The 27,836-nt window shown below is 44.3% G+C and overlaps 1 protein-coding gene across 2 annotated transcripts in view; it reads right to left on the reverse strand.

Moving 5' to 3' along the window:
* Nucleotides 1–12,513: 12,513 nt before the first annotated feature.
* BAALC (BAALC binder of MAP3K1 and KLF4) overlaps nt 12,514–27,836 on the reverse strand; it is a 69,783-nt gene continuing 54,460 nt past the window's right edge. For both annotated transcript variants that reach the window (XM_045561905.1, XM_045561904.1), the window contains 2 exons: nt 25,208–25,374; nt 12,514–13,865 (listed from right to left, as the gene is read on the reverse strand). In XM_045561905.1, coding sequence (XP_045417861.1) covers nt 13,755–13,865; nt 25,208–25,374 — 278 coding nt within the window. In that variant the 3' untranslated portion in view covers nt 12,514–13,754. The remainder of the gene's footprint in view (nt 13,866–25,207; nt 25,375–27,836) is intronic.

The raw sequence follows: 27,836 nt of genomic DNA on the forward strand, positions 1-27,836 counted from the left end.
CTAGACCAGGAACAGCCCTTGGCTCCTTTCTCAGGCCCCTGGGAGATGCTTCAAAAGAGGTGAGTTTTCAAAGGTAGAACTTCAGGGAGAACATTTTGTGTTCAGACTTCAAAATGGCAATTCTTTCCTGAGTTGTCACCTGTGATATCTCACCATGTTTCCTGGTTCAATGATTCCTCTAAATCTTATCCTCTTCACACCAAATATCCCTGGTTCCTTTGATGTCTAAATCAAGAGGCAAATTCCCATAGCTCCAAATCAATAGCTCAAGTTTCTAGAACAGACACTTGCACAAAATACAGGCTCCCCACAGGCCCTCAGGTTGCTGTCTGATTGTTGTCTAAAAAGTCAATATTACAGGCCAGTTGACATCAGAGAGTCTTGGGCTTAAAAACTGGCTCAGAACTTCTAACTGCATGACCTTACGCAAGTTATGTGATGACTCTTAACCTAAGTTTTCTCATCTATAAAGTGGGGATTATAACAATATCCCACAACAGCTCTGACAATGATGTAATGTGTATACACCGCTTGGCACCTAATAGCCATTCAACCAGTCATAACTCCTTGCTCCCCTTTCCTAAGCAGACATGGAGTTATATATCTAAATTGTGGGATTTTTACAAGGACTAAAATGGAATCTGATAAGGCATTTCACTGTAGTCAGTAATAAAGTATTTGTACCCATGTTTATTTACCTACTGATTCTCTATTACATATTTATTACATTATATTTTAGCTGTCTGATTATGTTATGAGATCATTCAGGACTGGAACTCTGTCTAAAATTCTCTATAAACCCCCAGGACCTAAAAAGCACTCAGTGAATGATTGATAAATGAATAAATGAATTAATGGATTTCTAATTAAGCACTGAGGTGATGTATTTTGCTAATGCCTTATGTCCCATGAGTATTTTAAATTTAATAAATATTTGTTGAACCTACAGAATGCTACCGAGTTAAGGTCCTTACAATAAAGCAAAAGATCCTAATCTCTTACTAGACAAGCACAAGAACTTTATAACATGGATAGATTAGTACTGTAAACTATGTGTAGAGAGCTGAGGTGTTCAGTGGAGGGAGAGATTACATTTGGTTGAGGGATTAAGAAAAGTTCGATGGAGGAATGTGGTAGCAATGGAACAGAACCGTGGAAGATGCATAATAATCCAACAGCAGTGCAGAGAGGGATGCTGGAGTAGAAATTTGTGCCTAAGGCAGGTGGTGTGATGGGTGATCAAAGGGTTGCAAGAAGCCTGATTTGTGGCACAAAGTATATGCAACCTGATTAGAGCTGCAGAGACTGGGAGGGTTTTGAAACCCAGCCAGACTGAGAAATTGGTTCTCAAACCAGGCAATGAGAGTCGCTGAAAATTTAGAGTAAGAAAGGTTCAGATTTAATTAACATTGATTGCCTCCATTTTTCAGATTAGGCAAATGAGGCTCAGACAGGTTAAATGACATAGCCAGGTTGCAGGGATTGAAAGTGGCAGAGCTGGAATTCTATCGCAGTCCCTTGATGCTAAGATCAATACTCCCAGCACACCACAGCCATGCCTTTGGCAGATTCACCGTGCAGCAGGGAAGGCTGAGCTGCACGAAGGGAGACTGAAGCCCTGGATCCCGGCTGAGATGAAATGAGAGATGTACCCTTCACACTCATTCATCAAATCCCTGCCACAGATAAAGGAACCTCAAACACTAGGCAATCCTCCATTTTCCCAACGAGAAGATCCAAAAAGATCTGACCCAGTATAGAAACTGACTGAAAGTGATGGAAGGAGATGCATTTTGAAGCAAATATTAAGTAAACCAGTCTTGCTAAAGCCTAAATTTTAAGGGGTACACAAATATAGTTAGATAGAAGGAATAAGTTCTAGTATATGATGGTACAGTAGGGGAATCATAGCTAACATAATTTATTGTATATTTTAAAATAGCTAGAAGAAAAAAATTGTAATGTTCCCAATACGAAGAAAACGTAAATGTTTGAAGTGACGATATCCCAATTACCCTGATCTCACACAGGGGTGGGGGACCTGTGGCCTCGGGGCCACATGTGGCCTTCTGGCTCTGTGAGTGCAGCCTTTGAATCCAAATTTTATGGAACAAATCGTTTTAATAAAGGGATTTGTTCTGTGAAGTTTGGATTCAGTTGAGGGGCCGCAGTTGGGGATCTGAGGGCCACATGGTAGCCTCGAGGCCGCAGGTTCCCCCCCAGGGCAAGTGCTATGGTTGGATTTGCATTTTAGAAAGAGAATTTTGTCAGCAGTGTGGAGCCTGGATTAGAGGCAAAGAGGGAGGCAGAGAAGTGAGAAGATGTCTACAGAAATCTAAGCGATTTGGTGGCCTGGGCTAAGGTGGTGGTTGTGAGAGGAAAAGACAGACGTAAGAGGCATTTGGGAAGCACATGAGATAGGATTCAATAACACGGGGAAGGGACAGTCAAGGGTGACTCCAGAGTTCCTGTTTTGAGCAGTTATGTTTATAGTGGGTCCTTGGGTGTCAGATGCAAGGCACATTGATAAGGACAAATTTATAGAGCTAGGAAATTGAAGTGGTATCAGGAAGGGAGAGATAAAGTCAAAAGAATGGGAGAGAAAGGGTGTGATAGCAATATAAAAACAGAAGAGTCAGGAGGAGTAGCTAGTCAGGAGGAGTAGCTGGCTGGGAGGAGTAGCTGAGTTGAGGGAAGCTTGAATTTCAACTTTGTCTAGAGAATTAACCATGTGGTGCCATCAGAAAGATTGTCTTTCTTGCTTTGATTATTCCAGGAGGAGCAAGAAAACATGGTCATTACCAGTCTGTAATTTCCTGTCAGGAAAAGCTAAATCTTCTTCAAAATGAACATAATATTTAATTGACGTAGAAAAAATGAACATAATGCAAACAATCTTCCTTTGAAGACAAGAATAAACAATGTCACTCACTGTAATCACTTCCGTCTCAGCTGCTGTCACCAAAGGGCATCTCCTCTCCAGTGTTTAAAGCATGAAACACCCAGTGCCCAACCAGAACTCTGGATTTTCTTTCCCAAACCTCTTCTTCCGCCCACCTTCTCTGTCAGTAAGTGACTCCATCAACCAGCCAATTGCTTGAACCAAAAATCTAGGAGTCATCTCTGATTTCCTCATCTGCTCTCTCTACCAATTCCAGGTCAAGAAACCAAGAAACCAACCTCTAAAATGTATCTCAATTCATCTACTTCTAAAAACAGTAGCCAGAGGGACCTTTTAAAAATACAAACCCTAACTCCCTGCCATGACCCATGAAGCCCTCCTGATCTGGCCTCTGCCTCACTCTCCCATCTCGACTCTCACCCCGGCCCCTCTCTTCCTCTGCCCCAGCCACACTCAGAGCCTCCGCACTTGTCCTTCATGTTCCTGGACTCCTTTCTGCCCAGGTCTTTGCACAACTGGCTCCTTCTGGTCACTCGAGTCTTGGCTCACATGTCCCCTGTGCAGAGAGGCCTGTTCTGATCGCCCACCCTACGCAGGGGTAGATGCCACCCAGGGGAGTGAGAGCTGGGCTGGAGCCATTTGGACTCCTGCCCCAGAGGTCAGATTGGGAGGGTGACAGGCTTCAGCAGAGGGAGTCTGTATGGGGTGGACCACTGGAGCCCAGGGCAGAGCAGGAAACAGTCACCGTATCACCCCGTCACAGGAGTTAAAGCCAGAAAGGTCCAGCAGGAGAGTTTATGAGGATACAAAAAAATGTCCAGGCAAAACACCACAGAACCAAATACACAAGAATGTTAAGTATCAGAGGACCCTGAGAACTGGTGGCAAGCATTTAACTGTCAAATGAGAACTCTTGGCTCCCTTTTTCTCATCCTCTGGCAAACTCCAAATTGGAGGAAAGAGAGGAGGTAAGCAAAGAAGGATTAGGAGCAATCATGCCTCCTTCCTGACGGCAGGTTGTCCAGCTCCTACAGGCCCTAACCAGGGACAGGGGAGGACAGAAATCTTACCCTTGAGTGAAGACTGACATGCTGATTGATTTCCAGGACTTGCCATTCTAATTTCTGAATTGAGACCACGTTTATGACTTTCAGTAACTATAGGGATTTCTGTTAACTACGAGTGTCTAGAAACATCCTAGGGATGCTGGAGATGGCAGGGGGAAACTTCCCTTGTAGAATACATTCTAAAGGGACAGTTAGAGACAAAACTAAAGGTTATTGTGATCATGTCCCATGAGCCATGCTCGAGCTGTGTATCCAAGTAGCTCAGCTTGCAGCTGAGCCAGATCTGTCTGAATCCCAAGACCTGGGCTGGGGCTGGGAAAGTGACCAAGGTATCAGTGTGAAGTGTAGGCTCACCAGGATCTCCTTCATTTTGTCTTTTTTTCCCAGAAGATTTCCTTTGTCTCAAAAATGAGCCTTGATTTTGTTCAAGAATTAGCAGGTGAATAGTCTCTATTCTTCTTCTCTCAAGGATCTCAGATAAAGCTGTTTTAGAGGGATGTCTTCTTTAAAGGGATTTAATTTTCTATGCCCATTCAACTGATATATTTGGATATACATAGTTACTTGGGTCTTTTCTGGGTCTACAGGAGGTGTTGCTGGCCTCGTCACACTGCCGGCCTGGATATTGTCCCTGCCTAGAGAACATTGCACATTTGAAGCTAGGTTCTAGACGATTTATCCGTACAAAAGAAAAATGTGAAAGCCCCAAATCCATTGCCCTACAACTCCTCACACAAGACTCCTTTATAGCCAAAGTCATTTCTCACTTGCTAGTTACCAGTTTGGGGAAAACCACCCACCATAGAGCCTGCAAATGAAAGGCCTGTCAAGTTTAAAGATACAACATAAAGTCCCCGGAGTCTAAACCAACTAAAGAGTTTTCTTTCTCTGCATTGTCCTGAGTCTGTGCTTTTGCCCAGAGCAGAGCACATGCTTTCTGGGAAGATTTCTTGAAGATGTTTACTTTCCTCATTGCAGGGGTGCCCAGGGTATATTTTGTATCAGACAAGAAGTGCTTATCTTAAAAAAATGTTCATGTTGTGGTGCATGAGAGCAAAGTGCTGAAATAAAGAGCAAGCCCTCTGGTACATTTACCCATAACAGCTGAATTTTATATACCAGGCCTTGCCCATGTCCTGGAAATTTCAGGACTGGATCATAGTTCAACAGTAAAAAAAACAAAATAAAACAAAACAAAAAAACAATCTTGTGTTTATCTTCATAGGCTAGGGACTTCCTAAGTGTTTTAGCTGTATTTCCTTACTTAATCATTCCGATAACATGAGATGCTATGAACCCCATTTTACAAATGGGCAAACAGGAGCATGGACCAGTTAAACGACTTGCCCAAGGTCACAAAGCTAGTAAGTGGTGAAGCTGGCACTCAAACCTAGGGAGTCTGATTTTACATCCCCTCGTGGAGGTTTTTTGTGCTCTGTTGCTGAGGCTGGAATGCAGTGGTGTGATCACAGCTCACTGAAGCCTGGATCTTCTGGGCTCTAGTGATCCTTCTGCCTCAGCCTCCCAAGTAGCTCAGACTTGTACAGGTGAGCACACAATGCCCGGCTAATTTTTTTATTTGTTTTTGTAGAGATAGGGGGTCTCACTATGTTGCCCATGCTGGTCTCGAACTCCTGGCCTCAAGTGAATCCCTCCTAAATTGCTAGGATTATAGGCATGAGCCACCTTGCCGGGCTGCTCATGGAGTTTTTAAGACACTAATTCTGTCTGTGATCTGCTAAGCCAGTGATTTGCAACCGTGGCTGCACATTAGAACCCTCGGGTGGTGGAGAGGTGGGATTAAACATCGTGATTCCAGATTCCACCCCAGACCAATCAGACCGGACTCTGTGGGGGTGGGACCCAAGCATCAATACGTTTTAAAGCTCCCCAGGTGATTCCGATGTGCACCCATGTTGCCAGTGTGCCACGCAATCATAATTCTTTCCACCTGTTACTTTTTTTAAAAACTAGAAAACAGTTCTATTCCATTTAGTTCCTTTCCATGAGCAATGGCTGAGAGAGAGGTCACTGAGTACAAGACATGGTGCTACCCTCTGTACCCACATTTCCTTTCTCCTGGGGGACCCATCCAGCTCAGGCCTTCACTTTCCTATTTTAGAACAAAGACGAGGAGTGATTACTATGATAGATCTACAGTGTTTAGGTTTGCAATGCATTTTAGAAAGTGTTAGGTTTGTTCCAGGTGGGTGGAATGTGGTTAATGGAAAACTGAGGTTTGTGAAACAATAGCCCCAGGAGTCTGGAGAGTCCCGGAGGTTGTAAAATCTAACAGACAGCTGCGGCATTCCTATCCCCGATGATAAGTACAGAACCACCCTCCTCCCTTATCTCTACAGGATGAGACTGACCCAGGGGTCCCAGAAATTGGTTGTTAAAAAAAACTTTTTATTGCAGCAGCTGTCCTGGCCAGGTACTCACTCCCCCCTAAGAAACCCTCTGTAAAACCCAAGGCTTACCCCTCCCTCAGTGTGGACACTTTTTCGCCTCCACCCATCTGCACCCAGATGCTCAAAATAAATAGCATTTTGCTACACATGAGGCTTCATGTCTCTCTCTCTCTCGGCTCCAGACCTAACAGAAAGACCCCCCCCCAAAATTTATTAGTGTTACCTTCAAAGGAATTTTAATATTGTGGCGCAACTCAAAAGACTGCTACTGCTTTGTTGCTGTTAAGAAAAAAAGCTAAAAGAAACAAAGTGAAATTTCACAGATTTGCAACTAGAGTGCTATAATTGATCCAGGATTGGCACTGACAGCACTTGGAAGTGCTGAGATACTGATGCTATAAAAAGGGCTGTGAGGTTACTTGCCATCCATCATGACAGGAAGGAAGTAACATTTACTGAGCACTTACTCATGGTCCTGTGGACACAGCATGGGTTTTTATAGACAGGCAGACATGGGTTCAAATCCCAACAGTGCCATTTAGTAGCTGTGTGACCTTGGACCTTTCAGTCTGTTTCCTCATCTGCAAACACGTTCACCTGGCAGGACTGTGTGCTTGATTAGAGATGGTGTGTGAAGCACCTAGACACATGGCAACAGTTATGATCATGTGGCAGACACAGTGTTATCTGCATTTGTCATCTCCCCTAAGCCTCACAATACACCCCCAGAAAGATGCTGTTGTTTATTTCCATTGACAGCAGTGAGCCTCGCCCCAGGGCACACAGCTGTAAGATGTCAAGTTAGGATTTGTGTCCTGCACTGGAAGCCTGTGTTCCCTGTGTTTTTCCAGGTTGCCTGCCACCCTGGCTCCTCTAGCCATCCCCTGGCTGATTTAGCTATTAGAACAGAAGGAGATACTTTCTGAATAATGCAATAAAATTAAAAAGGCAAATCAATTTTCAGTGATCTTCCAGGCACGTGGCAATGTTATGAGAAGGGACATTTGGGTCAGAAAGGACAACATTATTTACCCCTTTTCCTTTTAAAGTGGAGTTCCACCTGGAGATCACCTAGCTCAGAAACGAAAACTGCAAAGCTCACCCTGACTTATATAAGTGCCTAGACTTAGCTCTCTGCTGAGCTAAAAAAGCCCCGGGAGATCCACTCTCTGATCATGCCAGTTCCTTTAATAGTTCCATATTCCCAGGAGAATTAAGCATAAAAATCCCATGGGACATCATAATATCAATAATTCAAATTGTCAAAACAATGTGAAGTAATTTAAGGGGTTAAATATTGATGAAATAGTTGAGGAGCTCATTGTAAGCGAGGCTGGGAAATACAGCCCAGGAAGGAAGGGGATGGGTTTGGAGACCGGTAGCAAATCCCTGCCATGCAGGTTGTCCAGGTGGAGGTTTCCAGTGGTCATTTGGAAATACAGTTTTGGTGCTTGGGATAGAGAGTGGATTAGGGATATAAACGGTTGAGGCCATGGGATCAGAGGAACTTGTCCAGGAAAATTGGGTAGAGCCTGAAGAGGAAAAGTTGAAAAGGGAACCTTGAGGAATACCAATATTTAAGGGGCAAGTGTTCTGACAAACAGTAGAATCAGAAAGTTGGGGGTGACCAAAAGGCAGAGTAGCATCTCCAAACGCAAAGGTTGACAGAATTTTTGTGAGGGACATTGACAAGAAAGAGATGCAGAGAGGTTGAGCAGGATAAGAAATTACACGATGTCATCGAATTTTGCAATCAGATTATTGGTGAACCTAGAGAGTAGCTGCAGTTGGAGTAGTGGGATCAGAGGCGAGATGGTAGCGGCCTGCGAAGGAAACGCGAAGTGATGAATCGGAGCTGGCGAGCAGACCCCGCTCACTGACGACTGAAGACTTTTCTGGCATTCTAAGCATCAACTAATTATGAAGTCTTGTATTTCCTGTCAAACTAATGCAAATGTCTTTCCTCACTGGGGAGAGTGAGACGTGGCCCTTGACTGGCCCACTGCGTAGTGTGCTTGTTTTCCCTGGAATCCACTCCTTACCTGTGCTTGCTATGGGATCCTCACAGGAGCACGTGAGTCAGGGGCGGGCACACACATTTAAGGAGAGGAGTGGAACAAGTCCAAATAGCAAAAGCACTTTGGCAAAACCAATTATAAGAGTTATCAAATATCACCACTTGGGAATCTGCAAGTATTCCTTGAACAAGCCCAATTGTGAACCTATAGAATGGGTCACAAAATCTTGGTGCAATTGTTTGTCCTGCCAAGCTCCTTTTTTTCCCCCAAGCTGTAGTGCCTTAAGTGTGACATGCATGTTCTCTCTCATCCCAGGTCCCGCTACTCCCAGTGGTCTACAAAATTTCTTTGTATCACCCACCTGTTCCTTGAAAGCACATAGTTTGTGACTTCTGTTAAGATATCTTTTGGGGCTCCTTTCCCAGTTACTTCTTATATCTAGGATATATCAGAGATTCCCTCTGAAGGAAAACAGAGCATGTATTTATTTATTTATTGTTCTTAAAGTCTTTTTAAAAATTGTGTTACAATATACATAAACAGAACAGTTAGTTATAAATCGGTGGTAACAGAATGGATATCCCATGCTAGGGAGAAGGAGGAGGACGGTCTACTGGTGAAAACAAAACCAGGTTTGGGAAAAGATGATGTTTGATGATAATAAAAAAGAGAGGAGCAAGGATGCTTTCCTACTGAAGCCTTTGATGACAGCAAGGTATCGACCCTAGAAATTAATCGAGAATCATCCAGTAAATAAACCAGCTACTCGCTGGGTAACTGGACCTTAATACAGCTGGGAAAACTCTAGGAGCTCGTAGAAAGCACATATCTGAGCATTACCCCACTCAGGATCGAGGGAGCTCCCAGCAGTCACTGACTGACAGGTGTTGGGATGGAGAGAGGGTGAATAAGCATCACTAGCACCAACGCCCTGGCCACGCCTGCCCTGGGAGTGGCAGGATAAAGCCCCAGGCCAAGGAGGTGCTGTGGTTGGAAGTCAGACGAGTGACTAAAGGCGTTGAGGGGAAGGTAGATGCAGCGTAGTGTCTGCTGCCGTCCTGTGTTCTTTTGTCCTCTGTCATTCTGGCTCCCACGAAACAAGTTCTGAAAGTCTGAGTACTGTTCCACAAATACCTGCTTTATAAAAATGTGCAAGTTATTTTTCTAGGGCCTTGTATTAGTTCATTAGGGGCTGCCATAACAAAACACCATCAACTGATTGGCTTAAAAAAACAGAAATTTGTTTTCTCACAGTCCTGGAGGCTGGGAGTCTGACATCAAGGCTGGTTTCTTCCGAGGCCTCTCTCCTTGCCCTGTAGATGCCTGTTTTCTCCTTGTGTCTTCCCTCTGTGTGTGTCCTAATTAAGGACAACAGTCATACTGAATTAGGGCCCTCCCAGATGACCTCTGTGACCACCCTTCCACTGGAATTGCTCTTGTCAAGGTCACCAGTAAGCTGCTTGGTGCTAGCTGTAGTCACATCTCTGTTCTCACATGATTTAGCCTGTGGGCAGCATTCACCACGACGGACCATTTCTCCTTCCTGAAACATTTTTCTATCTTGGCTTCAGTGCACGACCTCCAGTTTTCTTCCTAACTCTCTCACCACTTCTCAGTATCCTCTGCTGACTCTTCCTCCACCACTAACTCCCTGAATGTCGGCGTGTCTCCTGGCAGAGTCCTGGGCTCTCCTCTCTAGCTCCTCAGCAGACAAATTATTAGTGATTCCTGTGCCATTAAATACCTTCTGTGTGTTGACGACTCCCAAATTCCTCTCTCCATCCCTGACCAACCCCTGACCTTTATACAGATGTGTCCAGCTGCCTACTAGATACCTCCACTTGGATATTTCATACTTAATGGGTCCAAAATGGTTCTCTTGATTGGCACTAACCTCCCCCCCACCCAAATTTTTCAACCCTGTTTTACCCTTGTAGCCAAGAACCCAGTTGTAAAACCTAAAAAACATAAGAATCACCCTGATTTCTGCTAGCTGCAAGGGAGGCTGGAAAGTGTACTCTTTATTCTAAGTGAACATGTGCCCAGCTAAGGAAGAAGGGGAGGATGGCTATTGGAGTTCTAAACTAGGAGTCTCTGCCGGAGCTGGCTTTTTATGTGACATTCCTGAGTGTTAACACGAGGACAGACAAACCAAGCAGGTCTGCCATCTGGTTTCAGGAGAGGAGCTGCCAGTGTTGTAAGCCCTGCCTAGAGGAACAGGAGGGATGGGATGCATTTCTGTGGGCAGCCTGCAAATGGGGCTGGTGAGGACCGTAAACAGATGAAGGTTAGCGGGGCTTAGTCAGGGCCTGCAGGAAGGAGTGTGTTCAGGGAGCCTGGGAGGTGGGGGCGGGACGTGGAGTGCACTGTGGAGGTGGGGAGCAGGCAAAGGCGAAGGGGTACAGTCCCTTACCTCCACATCCACGAGTGTTCAGGGCATAGCAGCAGCAGGGGTGGTCCCTGGCTTCCCCCTCTTTAGGTCTAAGCAGTTATTCCAAGGGGTGCAGCTTTTACCTCCTTTGAATTGTAAAGTTCCTCTGCGTGCTCAGACCTCCACTGAAGTTGCCCTCTCACACCAGGTCAGGACCACCCTCTCTGAAGGGACAGGTGAGGCTGGACAAGCCCCAAATTCCCTGAGAGCTCACCAGCCCTCTCCAATCTCTGCTAGCCCTGTCCAATTTTCTCTGTGGTCTTCTCCAGTTACGCAAATTGCCCTCCGAGACTTGAGCTCCATCACATTCCCGTGCAAATGGCTTAGGCTCCCAGCACGCCAGACGGTCCTGCCGTGGAGACGTGTGCGCGGGGGAAGCACCTGACTCGCAGGCAGGATGCCCTCGCTTGAATCCCTGCACCACACTTACTAGCTGGGTGGACTATACATAGATACTTCCACAAGTGTAAATGGGACTAATCACATTCTCCTTACCTACTTCTCAAGGCAGTATCACTTATGTAAAAGGCCTTCTTTAAAAAAAAAAAAAAAAAAAGAGTCTAAACAGCTCTCCATACAAATTTAAGGTTCCAGTAAAAATTCTCTATAACCACCCAGGTATGTTTGAAATTAATGACTTTTATTGACACAAACTTTGCAATGAAAAGTGTTATCCTAATAGGATAGTAAGAATCAGTTTCTGTCTCATACATACATGAAAAAATTGCCAGATGAATTTTCAGTAACATGGTTTAACTTCTGGTCACTGTCTCGGTGAAATCCAGGTTGTTCTGGGAGGGCCAGATCCTGTGCCCTTGGCACTTCCTTCTCCCCCAGAAGTGGGAAACTGTTTCTATATAAAACAGAGATACCTTTTCAAGGTGATAAATTCCAAACAACATGCAGCAGTGAACTGATGCAGAAACAAAGCTGTAAAGAGAAGCCAGGGCCAGTACCTGGCAAAGGAACACCTCGCACTAAACAACGCACATGCCCTGGGAGAAAGAGCCCTTGAACTTGCAGGATCATTGCCAACCACTAGCAGTTGGAAGCTCCTGCTGAGTAATGCCAGTGGGGCCATAGGAGTCACAGGTTTTGCTTTTATTTTATTTTATTATTATTAAAAACAGTTTTTAGAACATTAAGTTCCCCAAAAGCCCTTTCTAAAGGAATCACAAAATGATAAAAGTTTAGGAAAACTATAGTTATGTGTATGGTAAAGGCTTATCCAGTGATTAGGAGAACACCCGGTTTAAGATAAACCTTCCATGAATATAAAAATGAGATTCCACTGCAGAGCAATTCATAAAACACACTATACCCTAGGGTCTAAGTCAGTCTCCTAGTTATAAAGTCATTGTTAGATCAGGATGTAGAGTGATGACTGACCAGACTCCAAACCCCTCAACATCTGCATAGTACCTGGCACAGGATGGGCATTTATAGTTTAATGAATAAATATACAATCTACCCATGGAAGGAAGAAAGGAAGGAATGGGGGAAGGAAAGAAGGAGGGAAAGAAAGAGGTAGGGAGGGAAGGAAGGAAGGAAAAAAAGAAGACACTAATCACTTGTGTTGGAGGAATAACAGAGTTAGCAGATAAGGAGGTTGCGTATCTGACTTTCAACCTGCATGTCAGTTCTCTGGACTATGCTGCGTAAACACACACCATCAGGATGCCTATTTCTGCTAGACATGGAGTTTATTGGTATAGTTTGGTACAACTTTAGTCCTACCTTTTCCAACCCCAGGCATGTTAACAGTCCTTTAAAAATCATGCTATATTATTTTGGAAGAAAATACTTCCAGTTGAACATGTTTAAAGAAAATGCTAGAAAAATTATTTCTATTAAAACATCCTTTTTCCGTGTCAGCTACCTGATTTCTAATGCAGTGCACATCAATCCAACGTCAGTGTGAATACACATCAACTGGGTACTGACTTTCTAAAGTGATTTTGTTGCAGGTGCCAAAATGACACAGTCCTCAGGCTGTGTACAGACAGGCAAGGGGAACCTGTGCGCGCTGCCACACGTCCCCGGTTATCTCCCTCTCGCAAGCAGTGTCCAGTCTTTGACTGACAATCGCAAATGGCCCAAGTGGAGCGGGAGAACGCGCAAGAAGACAAGCACAGGGAACTGGAAAGCTATGAAAAACTGCAATGTCTGACTGAGCCTTGAGGGACATCCTACTTTGGCCACAAGGATGGTGACATTATGGTCTGGAGGCCAACATGGCGCCAGCTTGGAGGGCTTTCCAGGCAGATAAGGAGCAGGTGTGACTGCATCACAGGGACCTCCCAAAGACACGCCATGGGTGTGGGAGAGTTAGTGCGTGAGGAACCGGATCTGATCTCATACCAAGATCTAAGAAAACAAGGATAACAGGAAGTTTTCCTGTTTCTTGACTTCTTATATATTTGCATTTAGAGTTGGGTAAAAGCCAGCTTTTTAGTGAACATGGTAAGTTTTGGGATAGTGGTATTTAAAAACAAAAAAGGAAAGAATAAGCTTGCCTGAAACCAAACACACTTTTGTGGCCAGGAGAGCTTAGTGCTAAGGTGCGGATCTTTCTCCCAGGAGACCCACTCCTCCTGCTTTTTTCCACCTCATAAACTGATCTGTAGCATTAGCTCTTTTACACCAGACCCTGTTACAGGAGTTGCAAAGAGGCAAACTGAACTGCATGTCTGCAGTTCATCAGCATACGTGAGCTCTGTGCCAATATATTTACATGTTAAACAGGAGGCTCAGAAGGTCCCCACAACTCAGGCAGCTGTTTGCTGCCAGGTAAGACAGTCTCTCAAGGCACTCAGCAGCGTTCAGGTTGAGCAAGGGGCATCCGCTTCCTCAAGCTTCCTTGATAGGGTCCAGGATTGTGAAGGGGAACAAAGAAGTCCATCCACTTTCTATTTGGACACTCTGCTAGTTGACACAGTTCTTTGTGATTCTTCGATTTTTGTCCATCTGTCGGATGCTGTCTGTAACATTAATGGTGACTTCTTTTGCAGACATTCTCTTAGTATCTCTTTTAGCCTGTTGGAAAGTTCAAAATAGTGCATTGAGTTACTAGGAAGTATCCAAAGGTCCTTGAATTTGCATTAATCTTTTGAGGTTGTTGTGCACACACACACACACACACACAGAGGCAAGAAGAATGACCCACAAGAACACATACACATAAGCTGTGTTTCAGAGGTTTCTCTGATGGATCTCTAATACCAACCCAACACAGAGCCTGGCTTAAAACATTATCAAATGAATGAACTAATTATTAATAGCTAAGAAAGTCTATCAAAGAGTAATGTGAAAGGTTTCATAGTTGGCTTTAGCAGAGTGGTTAAGGTTTGAGCTTTGGAGTCAGACAGACTTTGGTTCAAATACTGGCTATATAATTTCACTATGGGCAAGTTTTTTCTAACCTCTCTAATGCTCATTTATAAAATGGGGAATAATACTATCTACCTTATAAGGTTATTTTAAGGATTAAATAGGGTAATGCCTGTCACTAAACAAAAATGGAAAAAAAAAATAATAAAGGAAAGACTATCCACTTTTAAGTGAAGAAAAACCAATGATAAAGGTCCAGAATTAATTATATATTAAAGCATATGTGCCCAATCTCCACCTCCACTCTCCCCAAATAGAAAACAACTTTAGCTAGTGAGGGGCGATCTCGCACCCCTTCCACTCAAGGACTGTGCGCTGGGAATGAGCACACGGCGAGCTTGTGTCCACCAGTGGCTGGACTGCCAATACCCACTGCAGGGAGAATAGTCAGCAAACAGCCTCCGGTTGTCCCTTCAAGGGTGGCCTCAGCTGCAGAGAGCCACCTCACCCGAGCTCGTGCCCCTCCTGAGGTGGTAAATGGAGGGGCATAAGGCACGGCCATTTGGGCCCCAAACAGGTCAGTTCCCACAAGCGGCTTAGCTCCAGAGCGCCTCCTGGGGCGGGCGGCTGTGGCTGTTGTCAGCAGGTCATGGCTCAGATTCTCCCTCAGCCCTCTCCTGCTGCCATGGATTTCCACAGGGGTGCCCTGGCTTTCCAGGGGTGTTGACCCCACGGGCCCTTCCCACTAAACAGCCCGTATAATGACATCTCTCAGTCTGCTTCCTGGAAACAGAGTCCGTCTCAGGTCCTGCAGGAGCAACCCTTACGGTGTGAGCATCTTCCCGTGCTGGGTGTGGGGAGATGCACGTTTTTCATACACCCTGACCCCCGAACACAAGCCAACCACTTCCTCTGTGGTGCACCCACAGAAATGGTGGACTCTGGCACCACTGGAGAAAAACAAATCATTCTGCTGTATTTGTTAACAATTGCTCTGTAGGTTTCTAATATGTCACATAAATCCTGTGTGCGGTTGTAGCTACTGGTGTCGCGCCTTCCCATATGCCCCAGACTCTGCCGAGTAGAGTCAGTGGCTCTGAGCGTTGGCTGCTAACTGCTCACACAGCAACCTGCTTTGGAGAACTGCCCTCATCTGATTGGAGCCACCTCCCCCAAGGATGCCAATAGGTTACACCCTATTCCTGGAGAGGCCCATACCCAATGACTCATTTTTAGGGAAACAAAACTCTGGCCCTTTTGCCTCAAGGGGGTATAAGTCTATGATGCCAGGCGTGCTCCAGAGCTCCCTGTGGGATCAGGCCAAGGCCAGACTGCAGCTGTTCAGCTGAGTTCACATATCTGCTGGACTTGGTCCCCTGCCCTGCCCTGCCTCCTCCACTACCGTGCAGATTTCACCTGAGAGTACATTTTCAATACTTCCACAAGAATCCTCATCTCAGGCTCTGCTTCTGGGGAACCTGCCCTAAGATAATAGTTCATGGGTGATTTGAGGAATGTCCAAGGATAATTTTGACTCTGTGCCTCATCTATTGATTTCATGAACTAGGATTTCATTGTTTTCCTCCTTCCGTTTCAAGTGCCTAGAGTGGTTCTGAGACAGAGTAGGCTCTCAATTTAACTTTGGCGGAATAAACGGATGAATGAATGAATAAGCACACTGCATTTGTCAGCAGACTCTTGCTTTAACGACCAGTAAGCAACACTGCTTAGGGTTCAGTCTTACACTCAGATCTTCCATGCCTGAACTGGCACCAGGGCTGGCAAAGATTCTTAGGAGTTTATTTTTTCCCCAAAGAGAGCTCACAGAGTCTCACAACCTTCAAACTAGACATCTCTGGTTATCCACTTGCAACCAACTCCTCATGTCCTTCAAGGCATTTTTCCTGAGAGTAGTTACTTCATCTTCTGACTTCACATTGGACTTCCTTATGTGTGCTAATCTCTCTCCCTCACACACACAGATGAAATAAAAGGGAACGATTCCGTTTCCTAAAGAAAACTGTGGCCACTGTGAGGCCAGTTCCATTTGACTTCCACCCTTGGCGTTATTACATAAAAGCTCTGAGGACTGAGGCAGGGGAGAGAGACACAGAGGCCATCTTTGACGTGAGCAAGGTTGACAGCAGCACGCCCCTCAAAGTGGCGGGAAGTGGTGGAACTTTCCAGAATAGAAATGTAAACTTTCCAGACTGCAGAAATGCTTTTCTTCAGAAAAGATTGTTGGCAAGATGTCACAAAAGGTTATTAAAGATGACATACTGTTCTCTATTCCAGTCTGCATTTCTAAGCTTAAAAATCTAAGCAAAAATTCAGTAGTTGGATTTCCAAGCTCATTAAGCAAAGAGTCAAAGACTATAAAGTTCCTGGAACAGTCATAGAATATATATGATTGTAATCCCAGTCACAATGTGGCAATTTCTTAAACCTATGTATCACAAGCCTGCACCATGGAAATGTTCAGAGCACAAGCTTTGGGGCCAGACAGACCTGGATTTAGAGCAAGCCTTTGCCACCAGGTAGCTGTAACAAGACATGTTGCTTTAACCTTTGAGTCTCAGTTCCATTACCCGAAAAATGGGAAAATAATGCCTGCTTTTTCGTTTTGTTTTTTTTTTTTTAGTAGAATTAAGTATGTCACATAGCATTCATAAGGTGACAACTTTTCTCCCTGTTTATCCAGGACTGATACATTTTGAAACTAAATGTCTCACATCCCAGAAACCTCCTCAATCCCCAGCAAACCAGGATGATTAGTCATCCCAATTACAGCTATTAGCATCAATTTTATTTGCCAAAAGATGATGTCAGTCAAACACAGCAAACTGAAATCTAAAACCTCATTCTACTGAAACTATGACTACTGCTCCTTCTAAATAGCAACAACAACAATTCTGAAAGAGATGATTATGGATACAGCAACAAACCAGAGTTTTATACTCCAGTTATGGGCACAGAAGATTCCAAACTGTAAACAAATCCACTTTCAAATAATTACATTGCATTAAATTTAGCAAATTAAACAATTTATTAATAGAATTACAATGTAAATTAAACAATTAGAACAACAATGCATTTTCTTGGAAACATTTTATAAAAGAGAAGCTTTTGAATCTGAGACATTAACCAAAAGGCACCCACCCATTTGACAGCTGTGAGAATATTTAGTTATGACTTGGAAACCTTAGATTCCAAGCCCAAATGAGAGAGAGAAAAAGAAGGTGAGAAAGAAAACTGAAGTGCCAGATATTTTCTCTAGAAGTTCTGCGAAGTGAGTTTCTTTGCCCTCCTGTGAGGAAAGAGCTATGTAAATACAAAGAACAATTACACCGTTTTGTCCCTCAGTGGCTGTGACACTTTATACAACATAGATATTTTCCCCTCTGATGTGATTTTTAGCTAGAGAGACCTTTTAACACCCCGCTCCCTTTTCTTAATGACAGGAAAAGAAAATGTGTCCCTATTGCAATTACTAGCTTAAAAAAAATATCTTATGGTTCCCAATCTGATGATGAGAGAAGCCTATTTGGCATTTTTTTCTTATGCAGCTGTCTGTGAATTCAGTCCTTCCTCTACTTCTAATATTCTTGTTTTGAGAGTTTTATCACCATTGACTCTTGTTAATGGGCCACCTCTTGTTTCTCACCTAGTTTCACAGCTTTTCTATTCTTTCCTTGCCTCATTTTAATTTCTGTAGTTGTAGTACCCTGTGAATCATAGATTTTAGTCCTTTTGGTACTGCCTCTTAATTAAAAGTAATGTATTGGTTGCCATTTCTCAAGGGTAACCAGATGGACTGTGATAATTTCTTGGCAGTCTCCAACCCAGATGGACTTGTTTCTCTTGGGGTTCAGAAGTCAGTGATCCAGCCTGTTCCCCGTGGAGGGGGGGACAGCCTGGCAGCTCCCCAGAGACCTGGATTCAAGATTGCAGCTACATTTTGTTTAGCCTTTTCTCACTTTCCTCCCAAATGGAAACAGAGATGTTCTTGGCTTTGCTTGGACTCCACAAATATATCTGTACCTGACATGGGATTGTATGAACCTTTTCACAGTTCTTTGCAGACAACAAAGAAAAGCAAGGCTTGCTGAGACATTAATGCAAACATTAAGGCTTAATGATTTATGAGATACCAAGTTTTCCATATAACTAGTATTTTTAAATTATAAAGGCAATACATAATTATGATAAAAAGAAATTTGCAGAGTAGAGAAGGCCACATTGAAAAATAACACTTACTTCCTGGCTCCTGGATTTTCTGCCTTCCTCACAGGCAATCACAGCTAATAATTTCTTAGGGAGCATTGCAGGGGTTTTCTGATCATATGTAAGCATGGGGTCCTGTTAGTCTCTCTGCCTATACTCTTTACCTCCTGGCCTTTAACTGCAGTTTCAACTGTAGTTTTTATCTGTTTGTTTGCTTATTTTCTACTTTCTCATTAGATTATAAACTTCAAGAAGGTAGAGACCTAGCCTATCCCATAAGAGACAGTAAATAATTTGATGATAAATACATGTGTGAAGATAAGTCTAAAGACAGAAAGAAAGGGAGAGTAAAAACCCTGGGAACAGAATTTGTTTGCATTGTCCTGCCTAAATGTCCTAGGGCTTCCCTATAGGATATCAGTCATGTTCATGATTGATTGTTCCTTGCACCATCCCTGAGAGACAGGTGGGAACGTTACTGTGGTCACTTTCCCAGCGAGGCAGCTGAAATCACTCAGGCTAATGCAATTTTCCCAAGGCCAATGTCAATACAGGTGGTGAGTCAAACTAAAGATGGTGGCCCCAGGTCCTACATCCAGCCTCCCACAACTCTGCTGAAGCTCACTCTAAATTCTCCATTGTGTTTCAAGTAATGGGAAGGAAGAATATGGGGTTTGGAGGCAGACAGACCTGGGTTTGAATTCTAACACAGCCAAATCACTACTCCCTGGGCCATGCTGGCCAAATCCCTAGTTTCTGAGCCTCTATTTTCCCAAGTGGGGAATGATGCCTCTTACCTTTTGGAATTGTGAGGGTTAAAGACAATGTTATATATAGTGTGCCTGGCACACTATATAGTAGTAGGGACTCCAAAAATGTTGGTTTCTTCCTCTCCTCCTTCCCCAAAGATTAAAGACCAGAGCTTTGTCAGCTGCAACTCAACTCATTTGACTTCTTTTCAGTCAGGTCCCACTAAAGGGAGAAAGACAATAACAAACCTCAAGTTGTTCCAAAATTCCATGAATTTATTTGCTGCTGCTTTGTGAATTTTTATGGCATCAATGTGAGGTCAGTCAGGGAACATTCAATCTTAGCAACTCCACCAAGGGCCAGCTGCTAGCCTGGGAAGGCAATGCCAGACCATGCTTCAGGCAAAACTCTCAAGAATCCTCCAAGCCTGGAGCAAATCCTGTTCAGACCACTGTCCTATGCCCAGTTATCATGTAGACTCACTCAGCCTAGGGGTTTTTGGCAAGTACCAAAACGGGTTGTTGCTTTTCAACTTGAATCTCAGATAGAAGATCAACATTAGGAAGGCAGCAGAACCTGCTTTAGAAAAGCAACTGAGAAAACAGTCATCCTATGATGGTGGTGCAGAGCCAGGATGGGTGGGGTCCGAGCCATGGGAAACCTTTTCCAATCTGAGCCAATTACGAGGCTGTTTCATTCAATCAACACATAGTCATCGAGTACCTGTCAGGTGCATAACCCTGAAGTGGGCTCAGGGGTCAAGAGAAGAATGTAAAGAAGAAGGAGGGCTCTGCCCTGAGAGCCTTTTAACTGAACTGGTTTTCCCCACAGACCTTTAGATAAATAGTGAACCTTGCAAATCTCTACAACAGGCAGCAGCCAATAAATAGGTGCATATCCCTATACTGCTAAATACCTTCCCTTTTCCCCAGTCTTGAGCTAGTGACTGCACCAAAGTGCTTCTTTTATTTCAAAATATTAAGGGAGTACAAATTTTTGTTACATGGATACCTTGTATAATGTTTAAGTAGGAGCTTTTAGCGTGCCTGTCACCAGAAGAGCGTTCCCTGTACCAGATAGGTAAACCAAGTGCTCTTCTAACAGCTTTCCCTCTCTTCAGTTTTGTCCAGTGGTTTCTTTTGTTCTTTGCCTCTGTTTAATGTCTTTTTGTTTTTCTAGGAGAGACTCATATTTGCTTTCTAAACTCTTCCCTGATATGTCTCATGGTACTGTTGTCCAGGAGAAATTCTGGGCTGGTCCTATCCTGCTTTGTTGATCGGGTCTCCCATCTCAGTGGGGCTCCCCTGTCTCTCCTAGGCTGGGCCAGACACTGGGGTTGCGGGAAGGGCAAAGGGAGGAAGTTCCTTAGCTGAGAATCAGTCCATTGGCTGATTCCTTTAGCACAGTCTGGTCACTTTGCCAAGAATAATAAAGCAACTCAAAAATACACAGCTTCTGAAGGCATGAAGCCTCCTTGGGAGGTCAGCCATATATTTGGAGCTTTTTGTCTGCTTAGAGCTACATCTACATACACACTTCTACTCTAGCTGAATATTTGAAGAGGTAGTTTAGGAGGGGAAAAAAAAAGAGACCTAAGCCCAAGGACCTGGCACATTTGGTGAATGTTTGGAGGCAGCCCAGAGTTCCTGAACAACGGATGGGCAGCCGGAGACAGGCAGCTACAGACCTGCCTCTCGTGCTGCTTGTGGAGCTCAGACCAGGAGCTGGGCAGAAGAGACTGAGCCAGTGATGTATCAGATCCTGCAGAGTCAATAAGGCCCCAAATGATCGAGGAAATCAAGATGCAAGAAAGAAAGAGAAAGAGCTCCCCACAGAGACAGTCAGTTTCAATTTGTGAAAGATCATCTTTGCCACAATCTTTTTGCCAGTTAGCACCTATTAACACCAGGCATAAGGCAGGGGCCAGAGGGAATTGAAAAAAGAGAAAGACGGTTTATTTATGAAGCTATGAAGTGGAGAAAGGCCCAGAACATGAGCTGTTGTTGCTCACAGTCATTAGTGACATTAGGTGCATCCCACCCACCCTCCAGAAAGCGCTTTGAACAGTGGGGCGGTATCTGTGTTAGATGGAGTAGTTGCTACCCCCTAGTGACTTTCTTTTTCCTTCCTAGTACCATTTGGAGACTATAAGTGCTGTGCTTATTTATTCTATATTATCTGACTCTCCACCCTCACCCCCATTACAAGTGGCAGTGGCTTCAGAGCAAAAGCCATGTCTGCCTCTTCCCCTCCTGTATCCCTGGCACTAGCACAGTGCCTGGCACCTTGACAGCACTCCGTGAACACTTGATGAATGAATCTTAAGAGTAGTTACAGGAACTGATGAGAAAATTTTCCAGGCCTAAGGACTGCCTTAAACACACAGACTTGTTTTGTAAATCTGAATGGGAAACTGCAGCAGGCATGTGGGTGAGGACGCATGCTTCACGAAATGGGGTCTTCTGGAGAAAGAAAGCTTAGAAAAATGCCAAAGAATGATGCACAAAGGGATTGCTGTGAAATGCTACTAGGCCATCTTGGGGGTACAAAGGAAGATCAGAAGAAGCAAGTGGATACGGAGCTTTGGCCCAGAGTATAAGAGACAAACTAGGAAGAGACAGTATATCAAAGGCCCAGGAGGCGATAGGAAGAAAACTATTTTCTTTTGGCAGATTCTAGGCAGGTGAGAGGCTGCTGAGTGTTGGGATGAGACAGCTCTGCTACAGAAGCTTTAATCAGAGGCAAACTTGCCTTGTAAACTTATACCTTAGACACCTTTAGATGGAAAACCTTTGCCTTGGCCGTTGAGGGACTCAGGATGTCTGATGGCTGTTGAGGTCTCAGGATTTGAAGACCACTGTAAACTTCAGCAATTGTCTGAACACTGAAAACTCAAGTTATCTGCTCCCTGGTCTTATTTTGGAGATAGTTACAACACAGCCATGTTCATTGAACTGCAAAAACAAAAGCTGCCTGGACTGCTTATGGATGTGATCATCCACTGAGTGGAGCTGTGTTGGTCAGGTGTGTGTGGTCGTCATTCCCGTGTGACACAGTTTCTACAGCTGCTGGAGCCCTGTGGAGGCTGGCTTTGTCCGGCCCCACCTCAGCTGTCCCACGAGCTCCCAGACTGTGTGTGTGGTGTGGGGGTGTGCTTTCCTTACCTCTGAGTCTCAACTCTCTTGTGTAATCTGGAGACCACAATATCAACATTTTAGAGGTCTTGTGAGGATTAAGCGAGATAATATAACAAAGTGTTTAGTGTGCTATATTGTACCTAGAACACACAATTGTTGCTATTACAGGGCTCAGGAAGACACACTAAGCACAACTTATTGATTTTAAATTCTTGTCTTCCATAGCTGGGACTCATCCAGTGCTGGTTAGGGTGTAAAGTGGTGTAACCACTTTGGAAAACTATTTGTCAATATCTAGAGTCAAATATATCCCTTTCCTGTGACCTAGCAACTCTACTCCTAGGTGTATGCCCAAAAGAAGGGAATGCCTGCTAAAGGACACACACAAGAATGTTAACAGCTATGTTGTTCACGATAGCTCCAAACTGGAAACAGCCCAAATACCCACCCAGTAAAATGGTTAAATTGTGGTGAATTTATATAATGAAAAATACATAACAAGGAAAATGATAAAATTATCCCAACTCACAGCAACATGGATGATTTTCACAAGGACAATGCTGAGCAAAAGAAGTCACATGTAAAAAGGCACACACTGTGTTATTCCATTTATCAAAGTCCCAAGAATAAACCAAGCTGATCTACAATGCTAGCAGTCAGAAGCGTGGTTACATTGTAGGGATGGATGGTGGCTGGGAAGAGTGCACAGGGGACTTCTGGGCGAGTGATAACGTTCTACATTTTCACCTGGTTCTGTGGGTGTGTCAGCTCATTAAAATTCGTTGAACTTATGACTTCTGCCTTTTTCTGTATGCATGTTATTTGTGGTAGACTGCACTATTGCTCCTAATATTTTGCTGTCTCTCTACTTTGGATGGAGTATGTCTCTCTGCTTAATTTTGGGCTTGTTCATTGACTTGCTTTGACCAATAAGACGTTAGTGGGTATGGTGTAAGCGGAGACATGAACTGTGTTTAAGCAGTCTGGCTTTGCCCTCTGTAGTTTCTGCCATAGTCATGAGAAGAATATACCTATGAGAGCTGCTGCTCTCTCAGCCTGATTCCCAGAATAATGCACATGAAATAGACCGAGCCTAGAGCCAAAGTCAGGCCTGGCCTATTTGAGTTGCAGCTCACCGTGAGAGGGGAAAACAGTGGTTGTTTTAAGCCACAGAATGTTGATGTGCTTTGTTATGCAGCACTATTGAGGCAATAGTTGACTAATACATAATTCTTCTAAAACAAGTACTTTAAGATCTCATGCTCCACCTTTCTGACAGCAACCTTTTACAATTTAAATTTACTGGCAGTTATCTCCAACACATATGTGGCCTTATTCATGTCACACAACCAAATGAGCCTCAGTTTCCTTGTGTATAAAATGGGGGTGATTCTTACTTCACGATGCTCTAGGAAGGACTTACTGAGCCAGTAAACCCAAAAACACCTTCTGAGCTGCAAAACACAATTTTAAAGTAATGAGTGACGGTGGCAGGAAATGAGGTAACGTGCGTGGATCACGCCATCCACCAGGAAAGCTGCCTGCTCCCTACGGCAGCCCATCCTGGCTCAAAGGGTGGGGCACACGTGTGGGGAGGAGACTAGAGGACAAGTGTCGGGGCCTGCGCGAGAGCAGTCACCAAGCTCTGCACACAGTTCTGTGAGACCCAGACGGCCCTGGGAGATGGCACTGAGTAGACAACACAGGACCCACAACAGGAAGGTCACCACTAGCCTCCTATCTACCCACCTCGTACCTTCACGTCTGCAGGGCCACTGCTAGTGTCTCATTTAGGTGTTATGGTGCCGTGTGCCTAACTCTCCCCTGGTAATCCTTCCTGCCATTCTTAAGTACGCCTCAGGGAGCAGGCCCGTCTCTTCACTCATGTTGGTATTATGGCCATTGTGTGGATAAGGAACCTGAGATTCTGCAAGATTAAGCGATTTCTGTAAAGTCCTTAGTTATGAGCTTTAGAGCTGAATTTGCAACAGGTTTTCTGGCCAAAGCTTAGAAAGGCAACTCATTGATGTGAGCAAGAATTCCATCATTAGATAATGAGTTATACCCTCAGGAAACACATGGCATTGGCCTGAAGGGACAGATGAGACCAGCAAGTTTTGTCGGAGGAGATGGGAGAAAACCGGTTTGGAGCTCAGGTTAAGCGGTGGACGTGGAAGTGGGTGGGGCATAGGGGAGGGTGAGTAAGTTGGGTGGATCTGAGCAGGAGAAAGAGACTGCAGACCCCTGAGCCCGGCCTGCAGAGAGCATTTGTTCTGGGCTGCGCCCTCCTGCACCCATGGGAGAAGCCAAGGGCAGCAGGATGAACACTTCCACAGTAGCTCTAGGAGAAAAGAAAGGATCAGAAAGATTGCCAGCCAGGTGCAGGAACACCACTGCCCTGCCCCCCCTCCAACAAACAGTCTCCGATGATGCTGTCACCACATTCTGCTATGAGAGCCAGCCTTGGGGACCCTTCCAGTGCCCACCTGGTTGGAGGGTCTGAGACAAAATGCCAGACTTGTCTCCTACCACGCTGGTCTCTCTCCTTCCTCTGCCTACTCCCCACTCGGCCACCCCTTCGAGTGGCCAGCTGTCTGGCCTAAGCCTGGTTCCTCTAAACAGCACAATCCTCACATGAAGACAGTAAGAGCTGCTGCAGAAAAGGAGATCCTTCAACAAAGCTGTACTTAAGCAAACACACTTCCTTTAGAGTGCAAATATCAAGGACCTGCTTCCCCAGAGTGAACAAAAAACAGCAACCCTCAGGCAGGGGAAAGGCTGGGGTTGGGGTGGGGTTTGCAGCAATTTTTATATTGCAGGGTGGAGAATTTCCATTGCCAACCAAGTGAGTCATCCTGCCTGGGACACAGCCTCTGCCCTGAAACAACCCTCCCCCTGCCCCCCAATCTCTAGTCAATTCTGTGGCTGGGACCTTACCTCTGTGGTCCGAAGGCTATTCTGTTTCTGGGTCAGAGGGCCTGAGCTGAGGTTCTGGGGATTTGGGCACTGGGTCCCACAGTTCGTCTTCTTCTCTGGGTTGGATATTCCACCTGGGGCTGTAGATCGGGGCACACCATTGGAGGACAGTCCATCTTCCAGCACACCTGGGGAAGGTAAGTGGAGAATGGCGCCACAGGCTGGTACATGGCAGTTGTTGCAACCAGTCTCAAGATTGTGGAGAAAAAGATAGTCAAAAAGAAAGAACGAAAGTTACCAGAAATCCCAACATGCATGACTACGCTTTTCTATGAGAACATGTGTGCTTTTTTCCAACAGTTGGATTTTAAAATAATTTTATAACCTGAAATTTTCACTTAATGATACCTTGATGACATGTTTCCATGCCATTACATATTCTGCCATATTATTTTTCACACGTCTGCTGTGTATGGGTATGTCACCGTTTAACTAATCCCATCTGATTGGATACTTGTTTCCACTTTTTCATAATAAATGCTACTGTGATGAAACTCCTTGTGGCTAAAGTTTTATTTTTAGCTACTTCCTGGGGATAAGTTCCTAGAAGTGGAATTACTAGCTTGAAGGTTATACAGAGAGTTTTGCATTATTCCACCTCAAAGTGTGGGACTGAACATGTGTGCCTCACAGAGCAAATGCCAAGAAATGATAGAAAGAGGTTTATGGGTTTTTTTGTTTTTGTTTTTGTTTTTTTGGAGACAGAGTCTCACTCTGTTGCCCAGGCTAGAGTGCCGTGATGTCAGCCTAGCTCACAGCAACCTCAAATTCCTGGGCTTAAGCAATCCTTCTGCCTCAGCCTCCCAAGTAGCTGGGACTACAGGCATGTGCCACCATGCCTGGCTAATTTTTTCTATATACTTTTAGTTGTCCAGCTAATTTCTTTCTATTTTTAGTAGAGAGGAGGTCTCAAACTCCTGACCTTGAGCGATCCTCCCATCTCAGCCTCCCAGAGTGCTAGGATTACAGGCGTGAGCCACGGCACAAGGCCAATAGAGGTTTAAATAGCCTCACTTAAACACAAGGGTAGGACTACACTGAGAAATTAATGAAGGATGAAAGTATCTCATTGGAAGGAGAAAAGGTGGCCCAGGAAGCAGGAAGAGGACTGCCAAGTAGGATGCAAGAAGCAGGCAGAGGCTCTGCTGTAGCCACAGGGAGGCCAGGAGCTGCCACATGGCTCGGTCGTTCCACCTCTCAACCAGCTGAGGCCACACGGCAACGATGGAGGAGTCTGTGAGGGGTGTGTCTCAGAAGCTGGAGACACCTGAGAGACAGAGGAAACCCTTGGCTTTCTGAAAACAGTGCCAAGAGTCAGGCCAATAGTAGTCCCTGCCTCTGGGGCTTCTCAGATAGGTGCAGACAACATTCAAGTAGGAAATTTCAGTTACAAAAATTAGTACAAAAACAAGAACAAGCAAACATTTGAGGAAGGCCAACACCATTAAAGAGAAACAACTAACTCTCTGTTAGAGACCCAAAGGAAATGGAGCTAGTATGGTATACAGAAGAGAATTTTAGATAAGTATAACCAGTCTGCTCAGAAAAATGAAGGAAGATAATATAACCACAAACTGAGGACAAGAGTGACTCAAAAAGGTTCAGAAATATTCAAAATAATAATCTTAACTGTTGAGATGAGAGAGAGAAAAAAACCTCAATAGAGAAGCTAAATAGGGGGATAGACACAGTTGAAGAGCAATGTAGTGAGCTGAAAGGGCAAGCTAAGGAATTCTCCTGGCAAGTAACACAAAACAGTGAGTGAGAATATGGAAAACATATTAGGAAACATAGGATAGAAATCTAGAAATTAAACCTTGATCTAACAACAGTTTTAGAAGGAGAGGCTAGAGAAGATTGAGGGGAAACAATATTCCCAGAAATAATACAAAAGGATTTCTCAGAACTGAAGAAAGATGTGAAACCCTAACTTGAAATAGCCTACCAAATACTTGGCAAGATAATTATCCTAGTGAAATTTCAGAATATCAGTGATAACAAGAACAGCCCCAGAAGAGGAAAAAAGTCAAGATTGAGACTGACAACTTTTTATCAGCAACTGATAAAAGAAGACTATGGAACAATGTCTTCTAGATTTCAAAGGATATCATATTTTCCAGTCTTTTACAAGATATTCCCAAACTTACCTCTATAAATCTTTCTCCTTATTGCCCTTCTGCCACCAGTAGACAAAACAGCAATATTCCCTAAACCTCACAATACTGAATATTCTTGTTTCTCATCTCTGCCAATTTAGCAGGCAAAATAAATTATTTCATTGCTTGGATTTATGCTTTTTGATTTATTAGAAATATTATATTATTTATATGCCTATTGGCTAATGGTGTAGCTTTTTAAAAAATTGTCATTTGTTTCTCTTTCCTTTGGAGTGTTCGCCTGGGCTTGCTTTTAATCAAACTTAAGGAAAATAAACAAAATCCTTTTCCTGGGTGTTGAGAAATGACTTGCCATGAGGCAGGCATCAGAAGCACAGTGCATTTGAGCTACCGGGGGCTGGAGGAGTGGTTGACAGAGCAGGGCTGATGACGCTGCAGCTCCCAGCTGAGGAGGCAGCGGTCCGCAGGACACC

This window comes from Lemur catta, chromosome 9, assembly GCF_020740605.2.
Source record: "Lemur catta isolate mLemCat1 chromosome 9, mLemCat1.pri, whole genome shotgun sequence".
Classification (NCBI taxonomy): Eukaryota; Metazoa; Chordata; class Mammalia; order Primates; family Lemuridae; genus Lemur; species Lemur catta.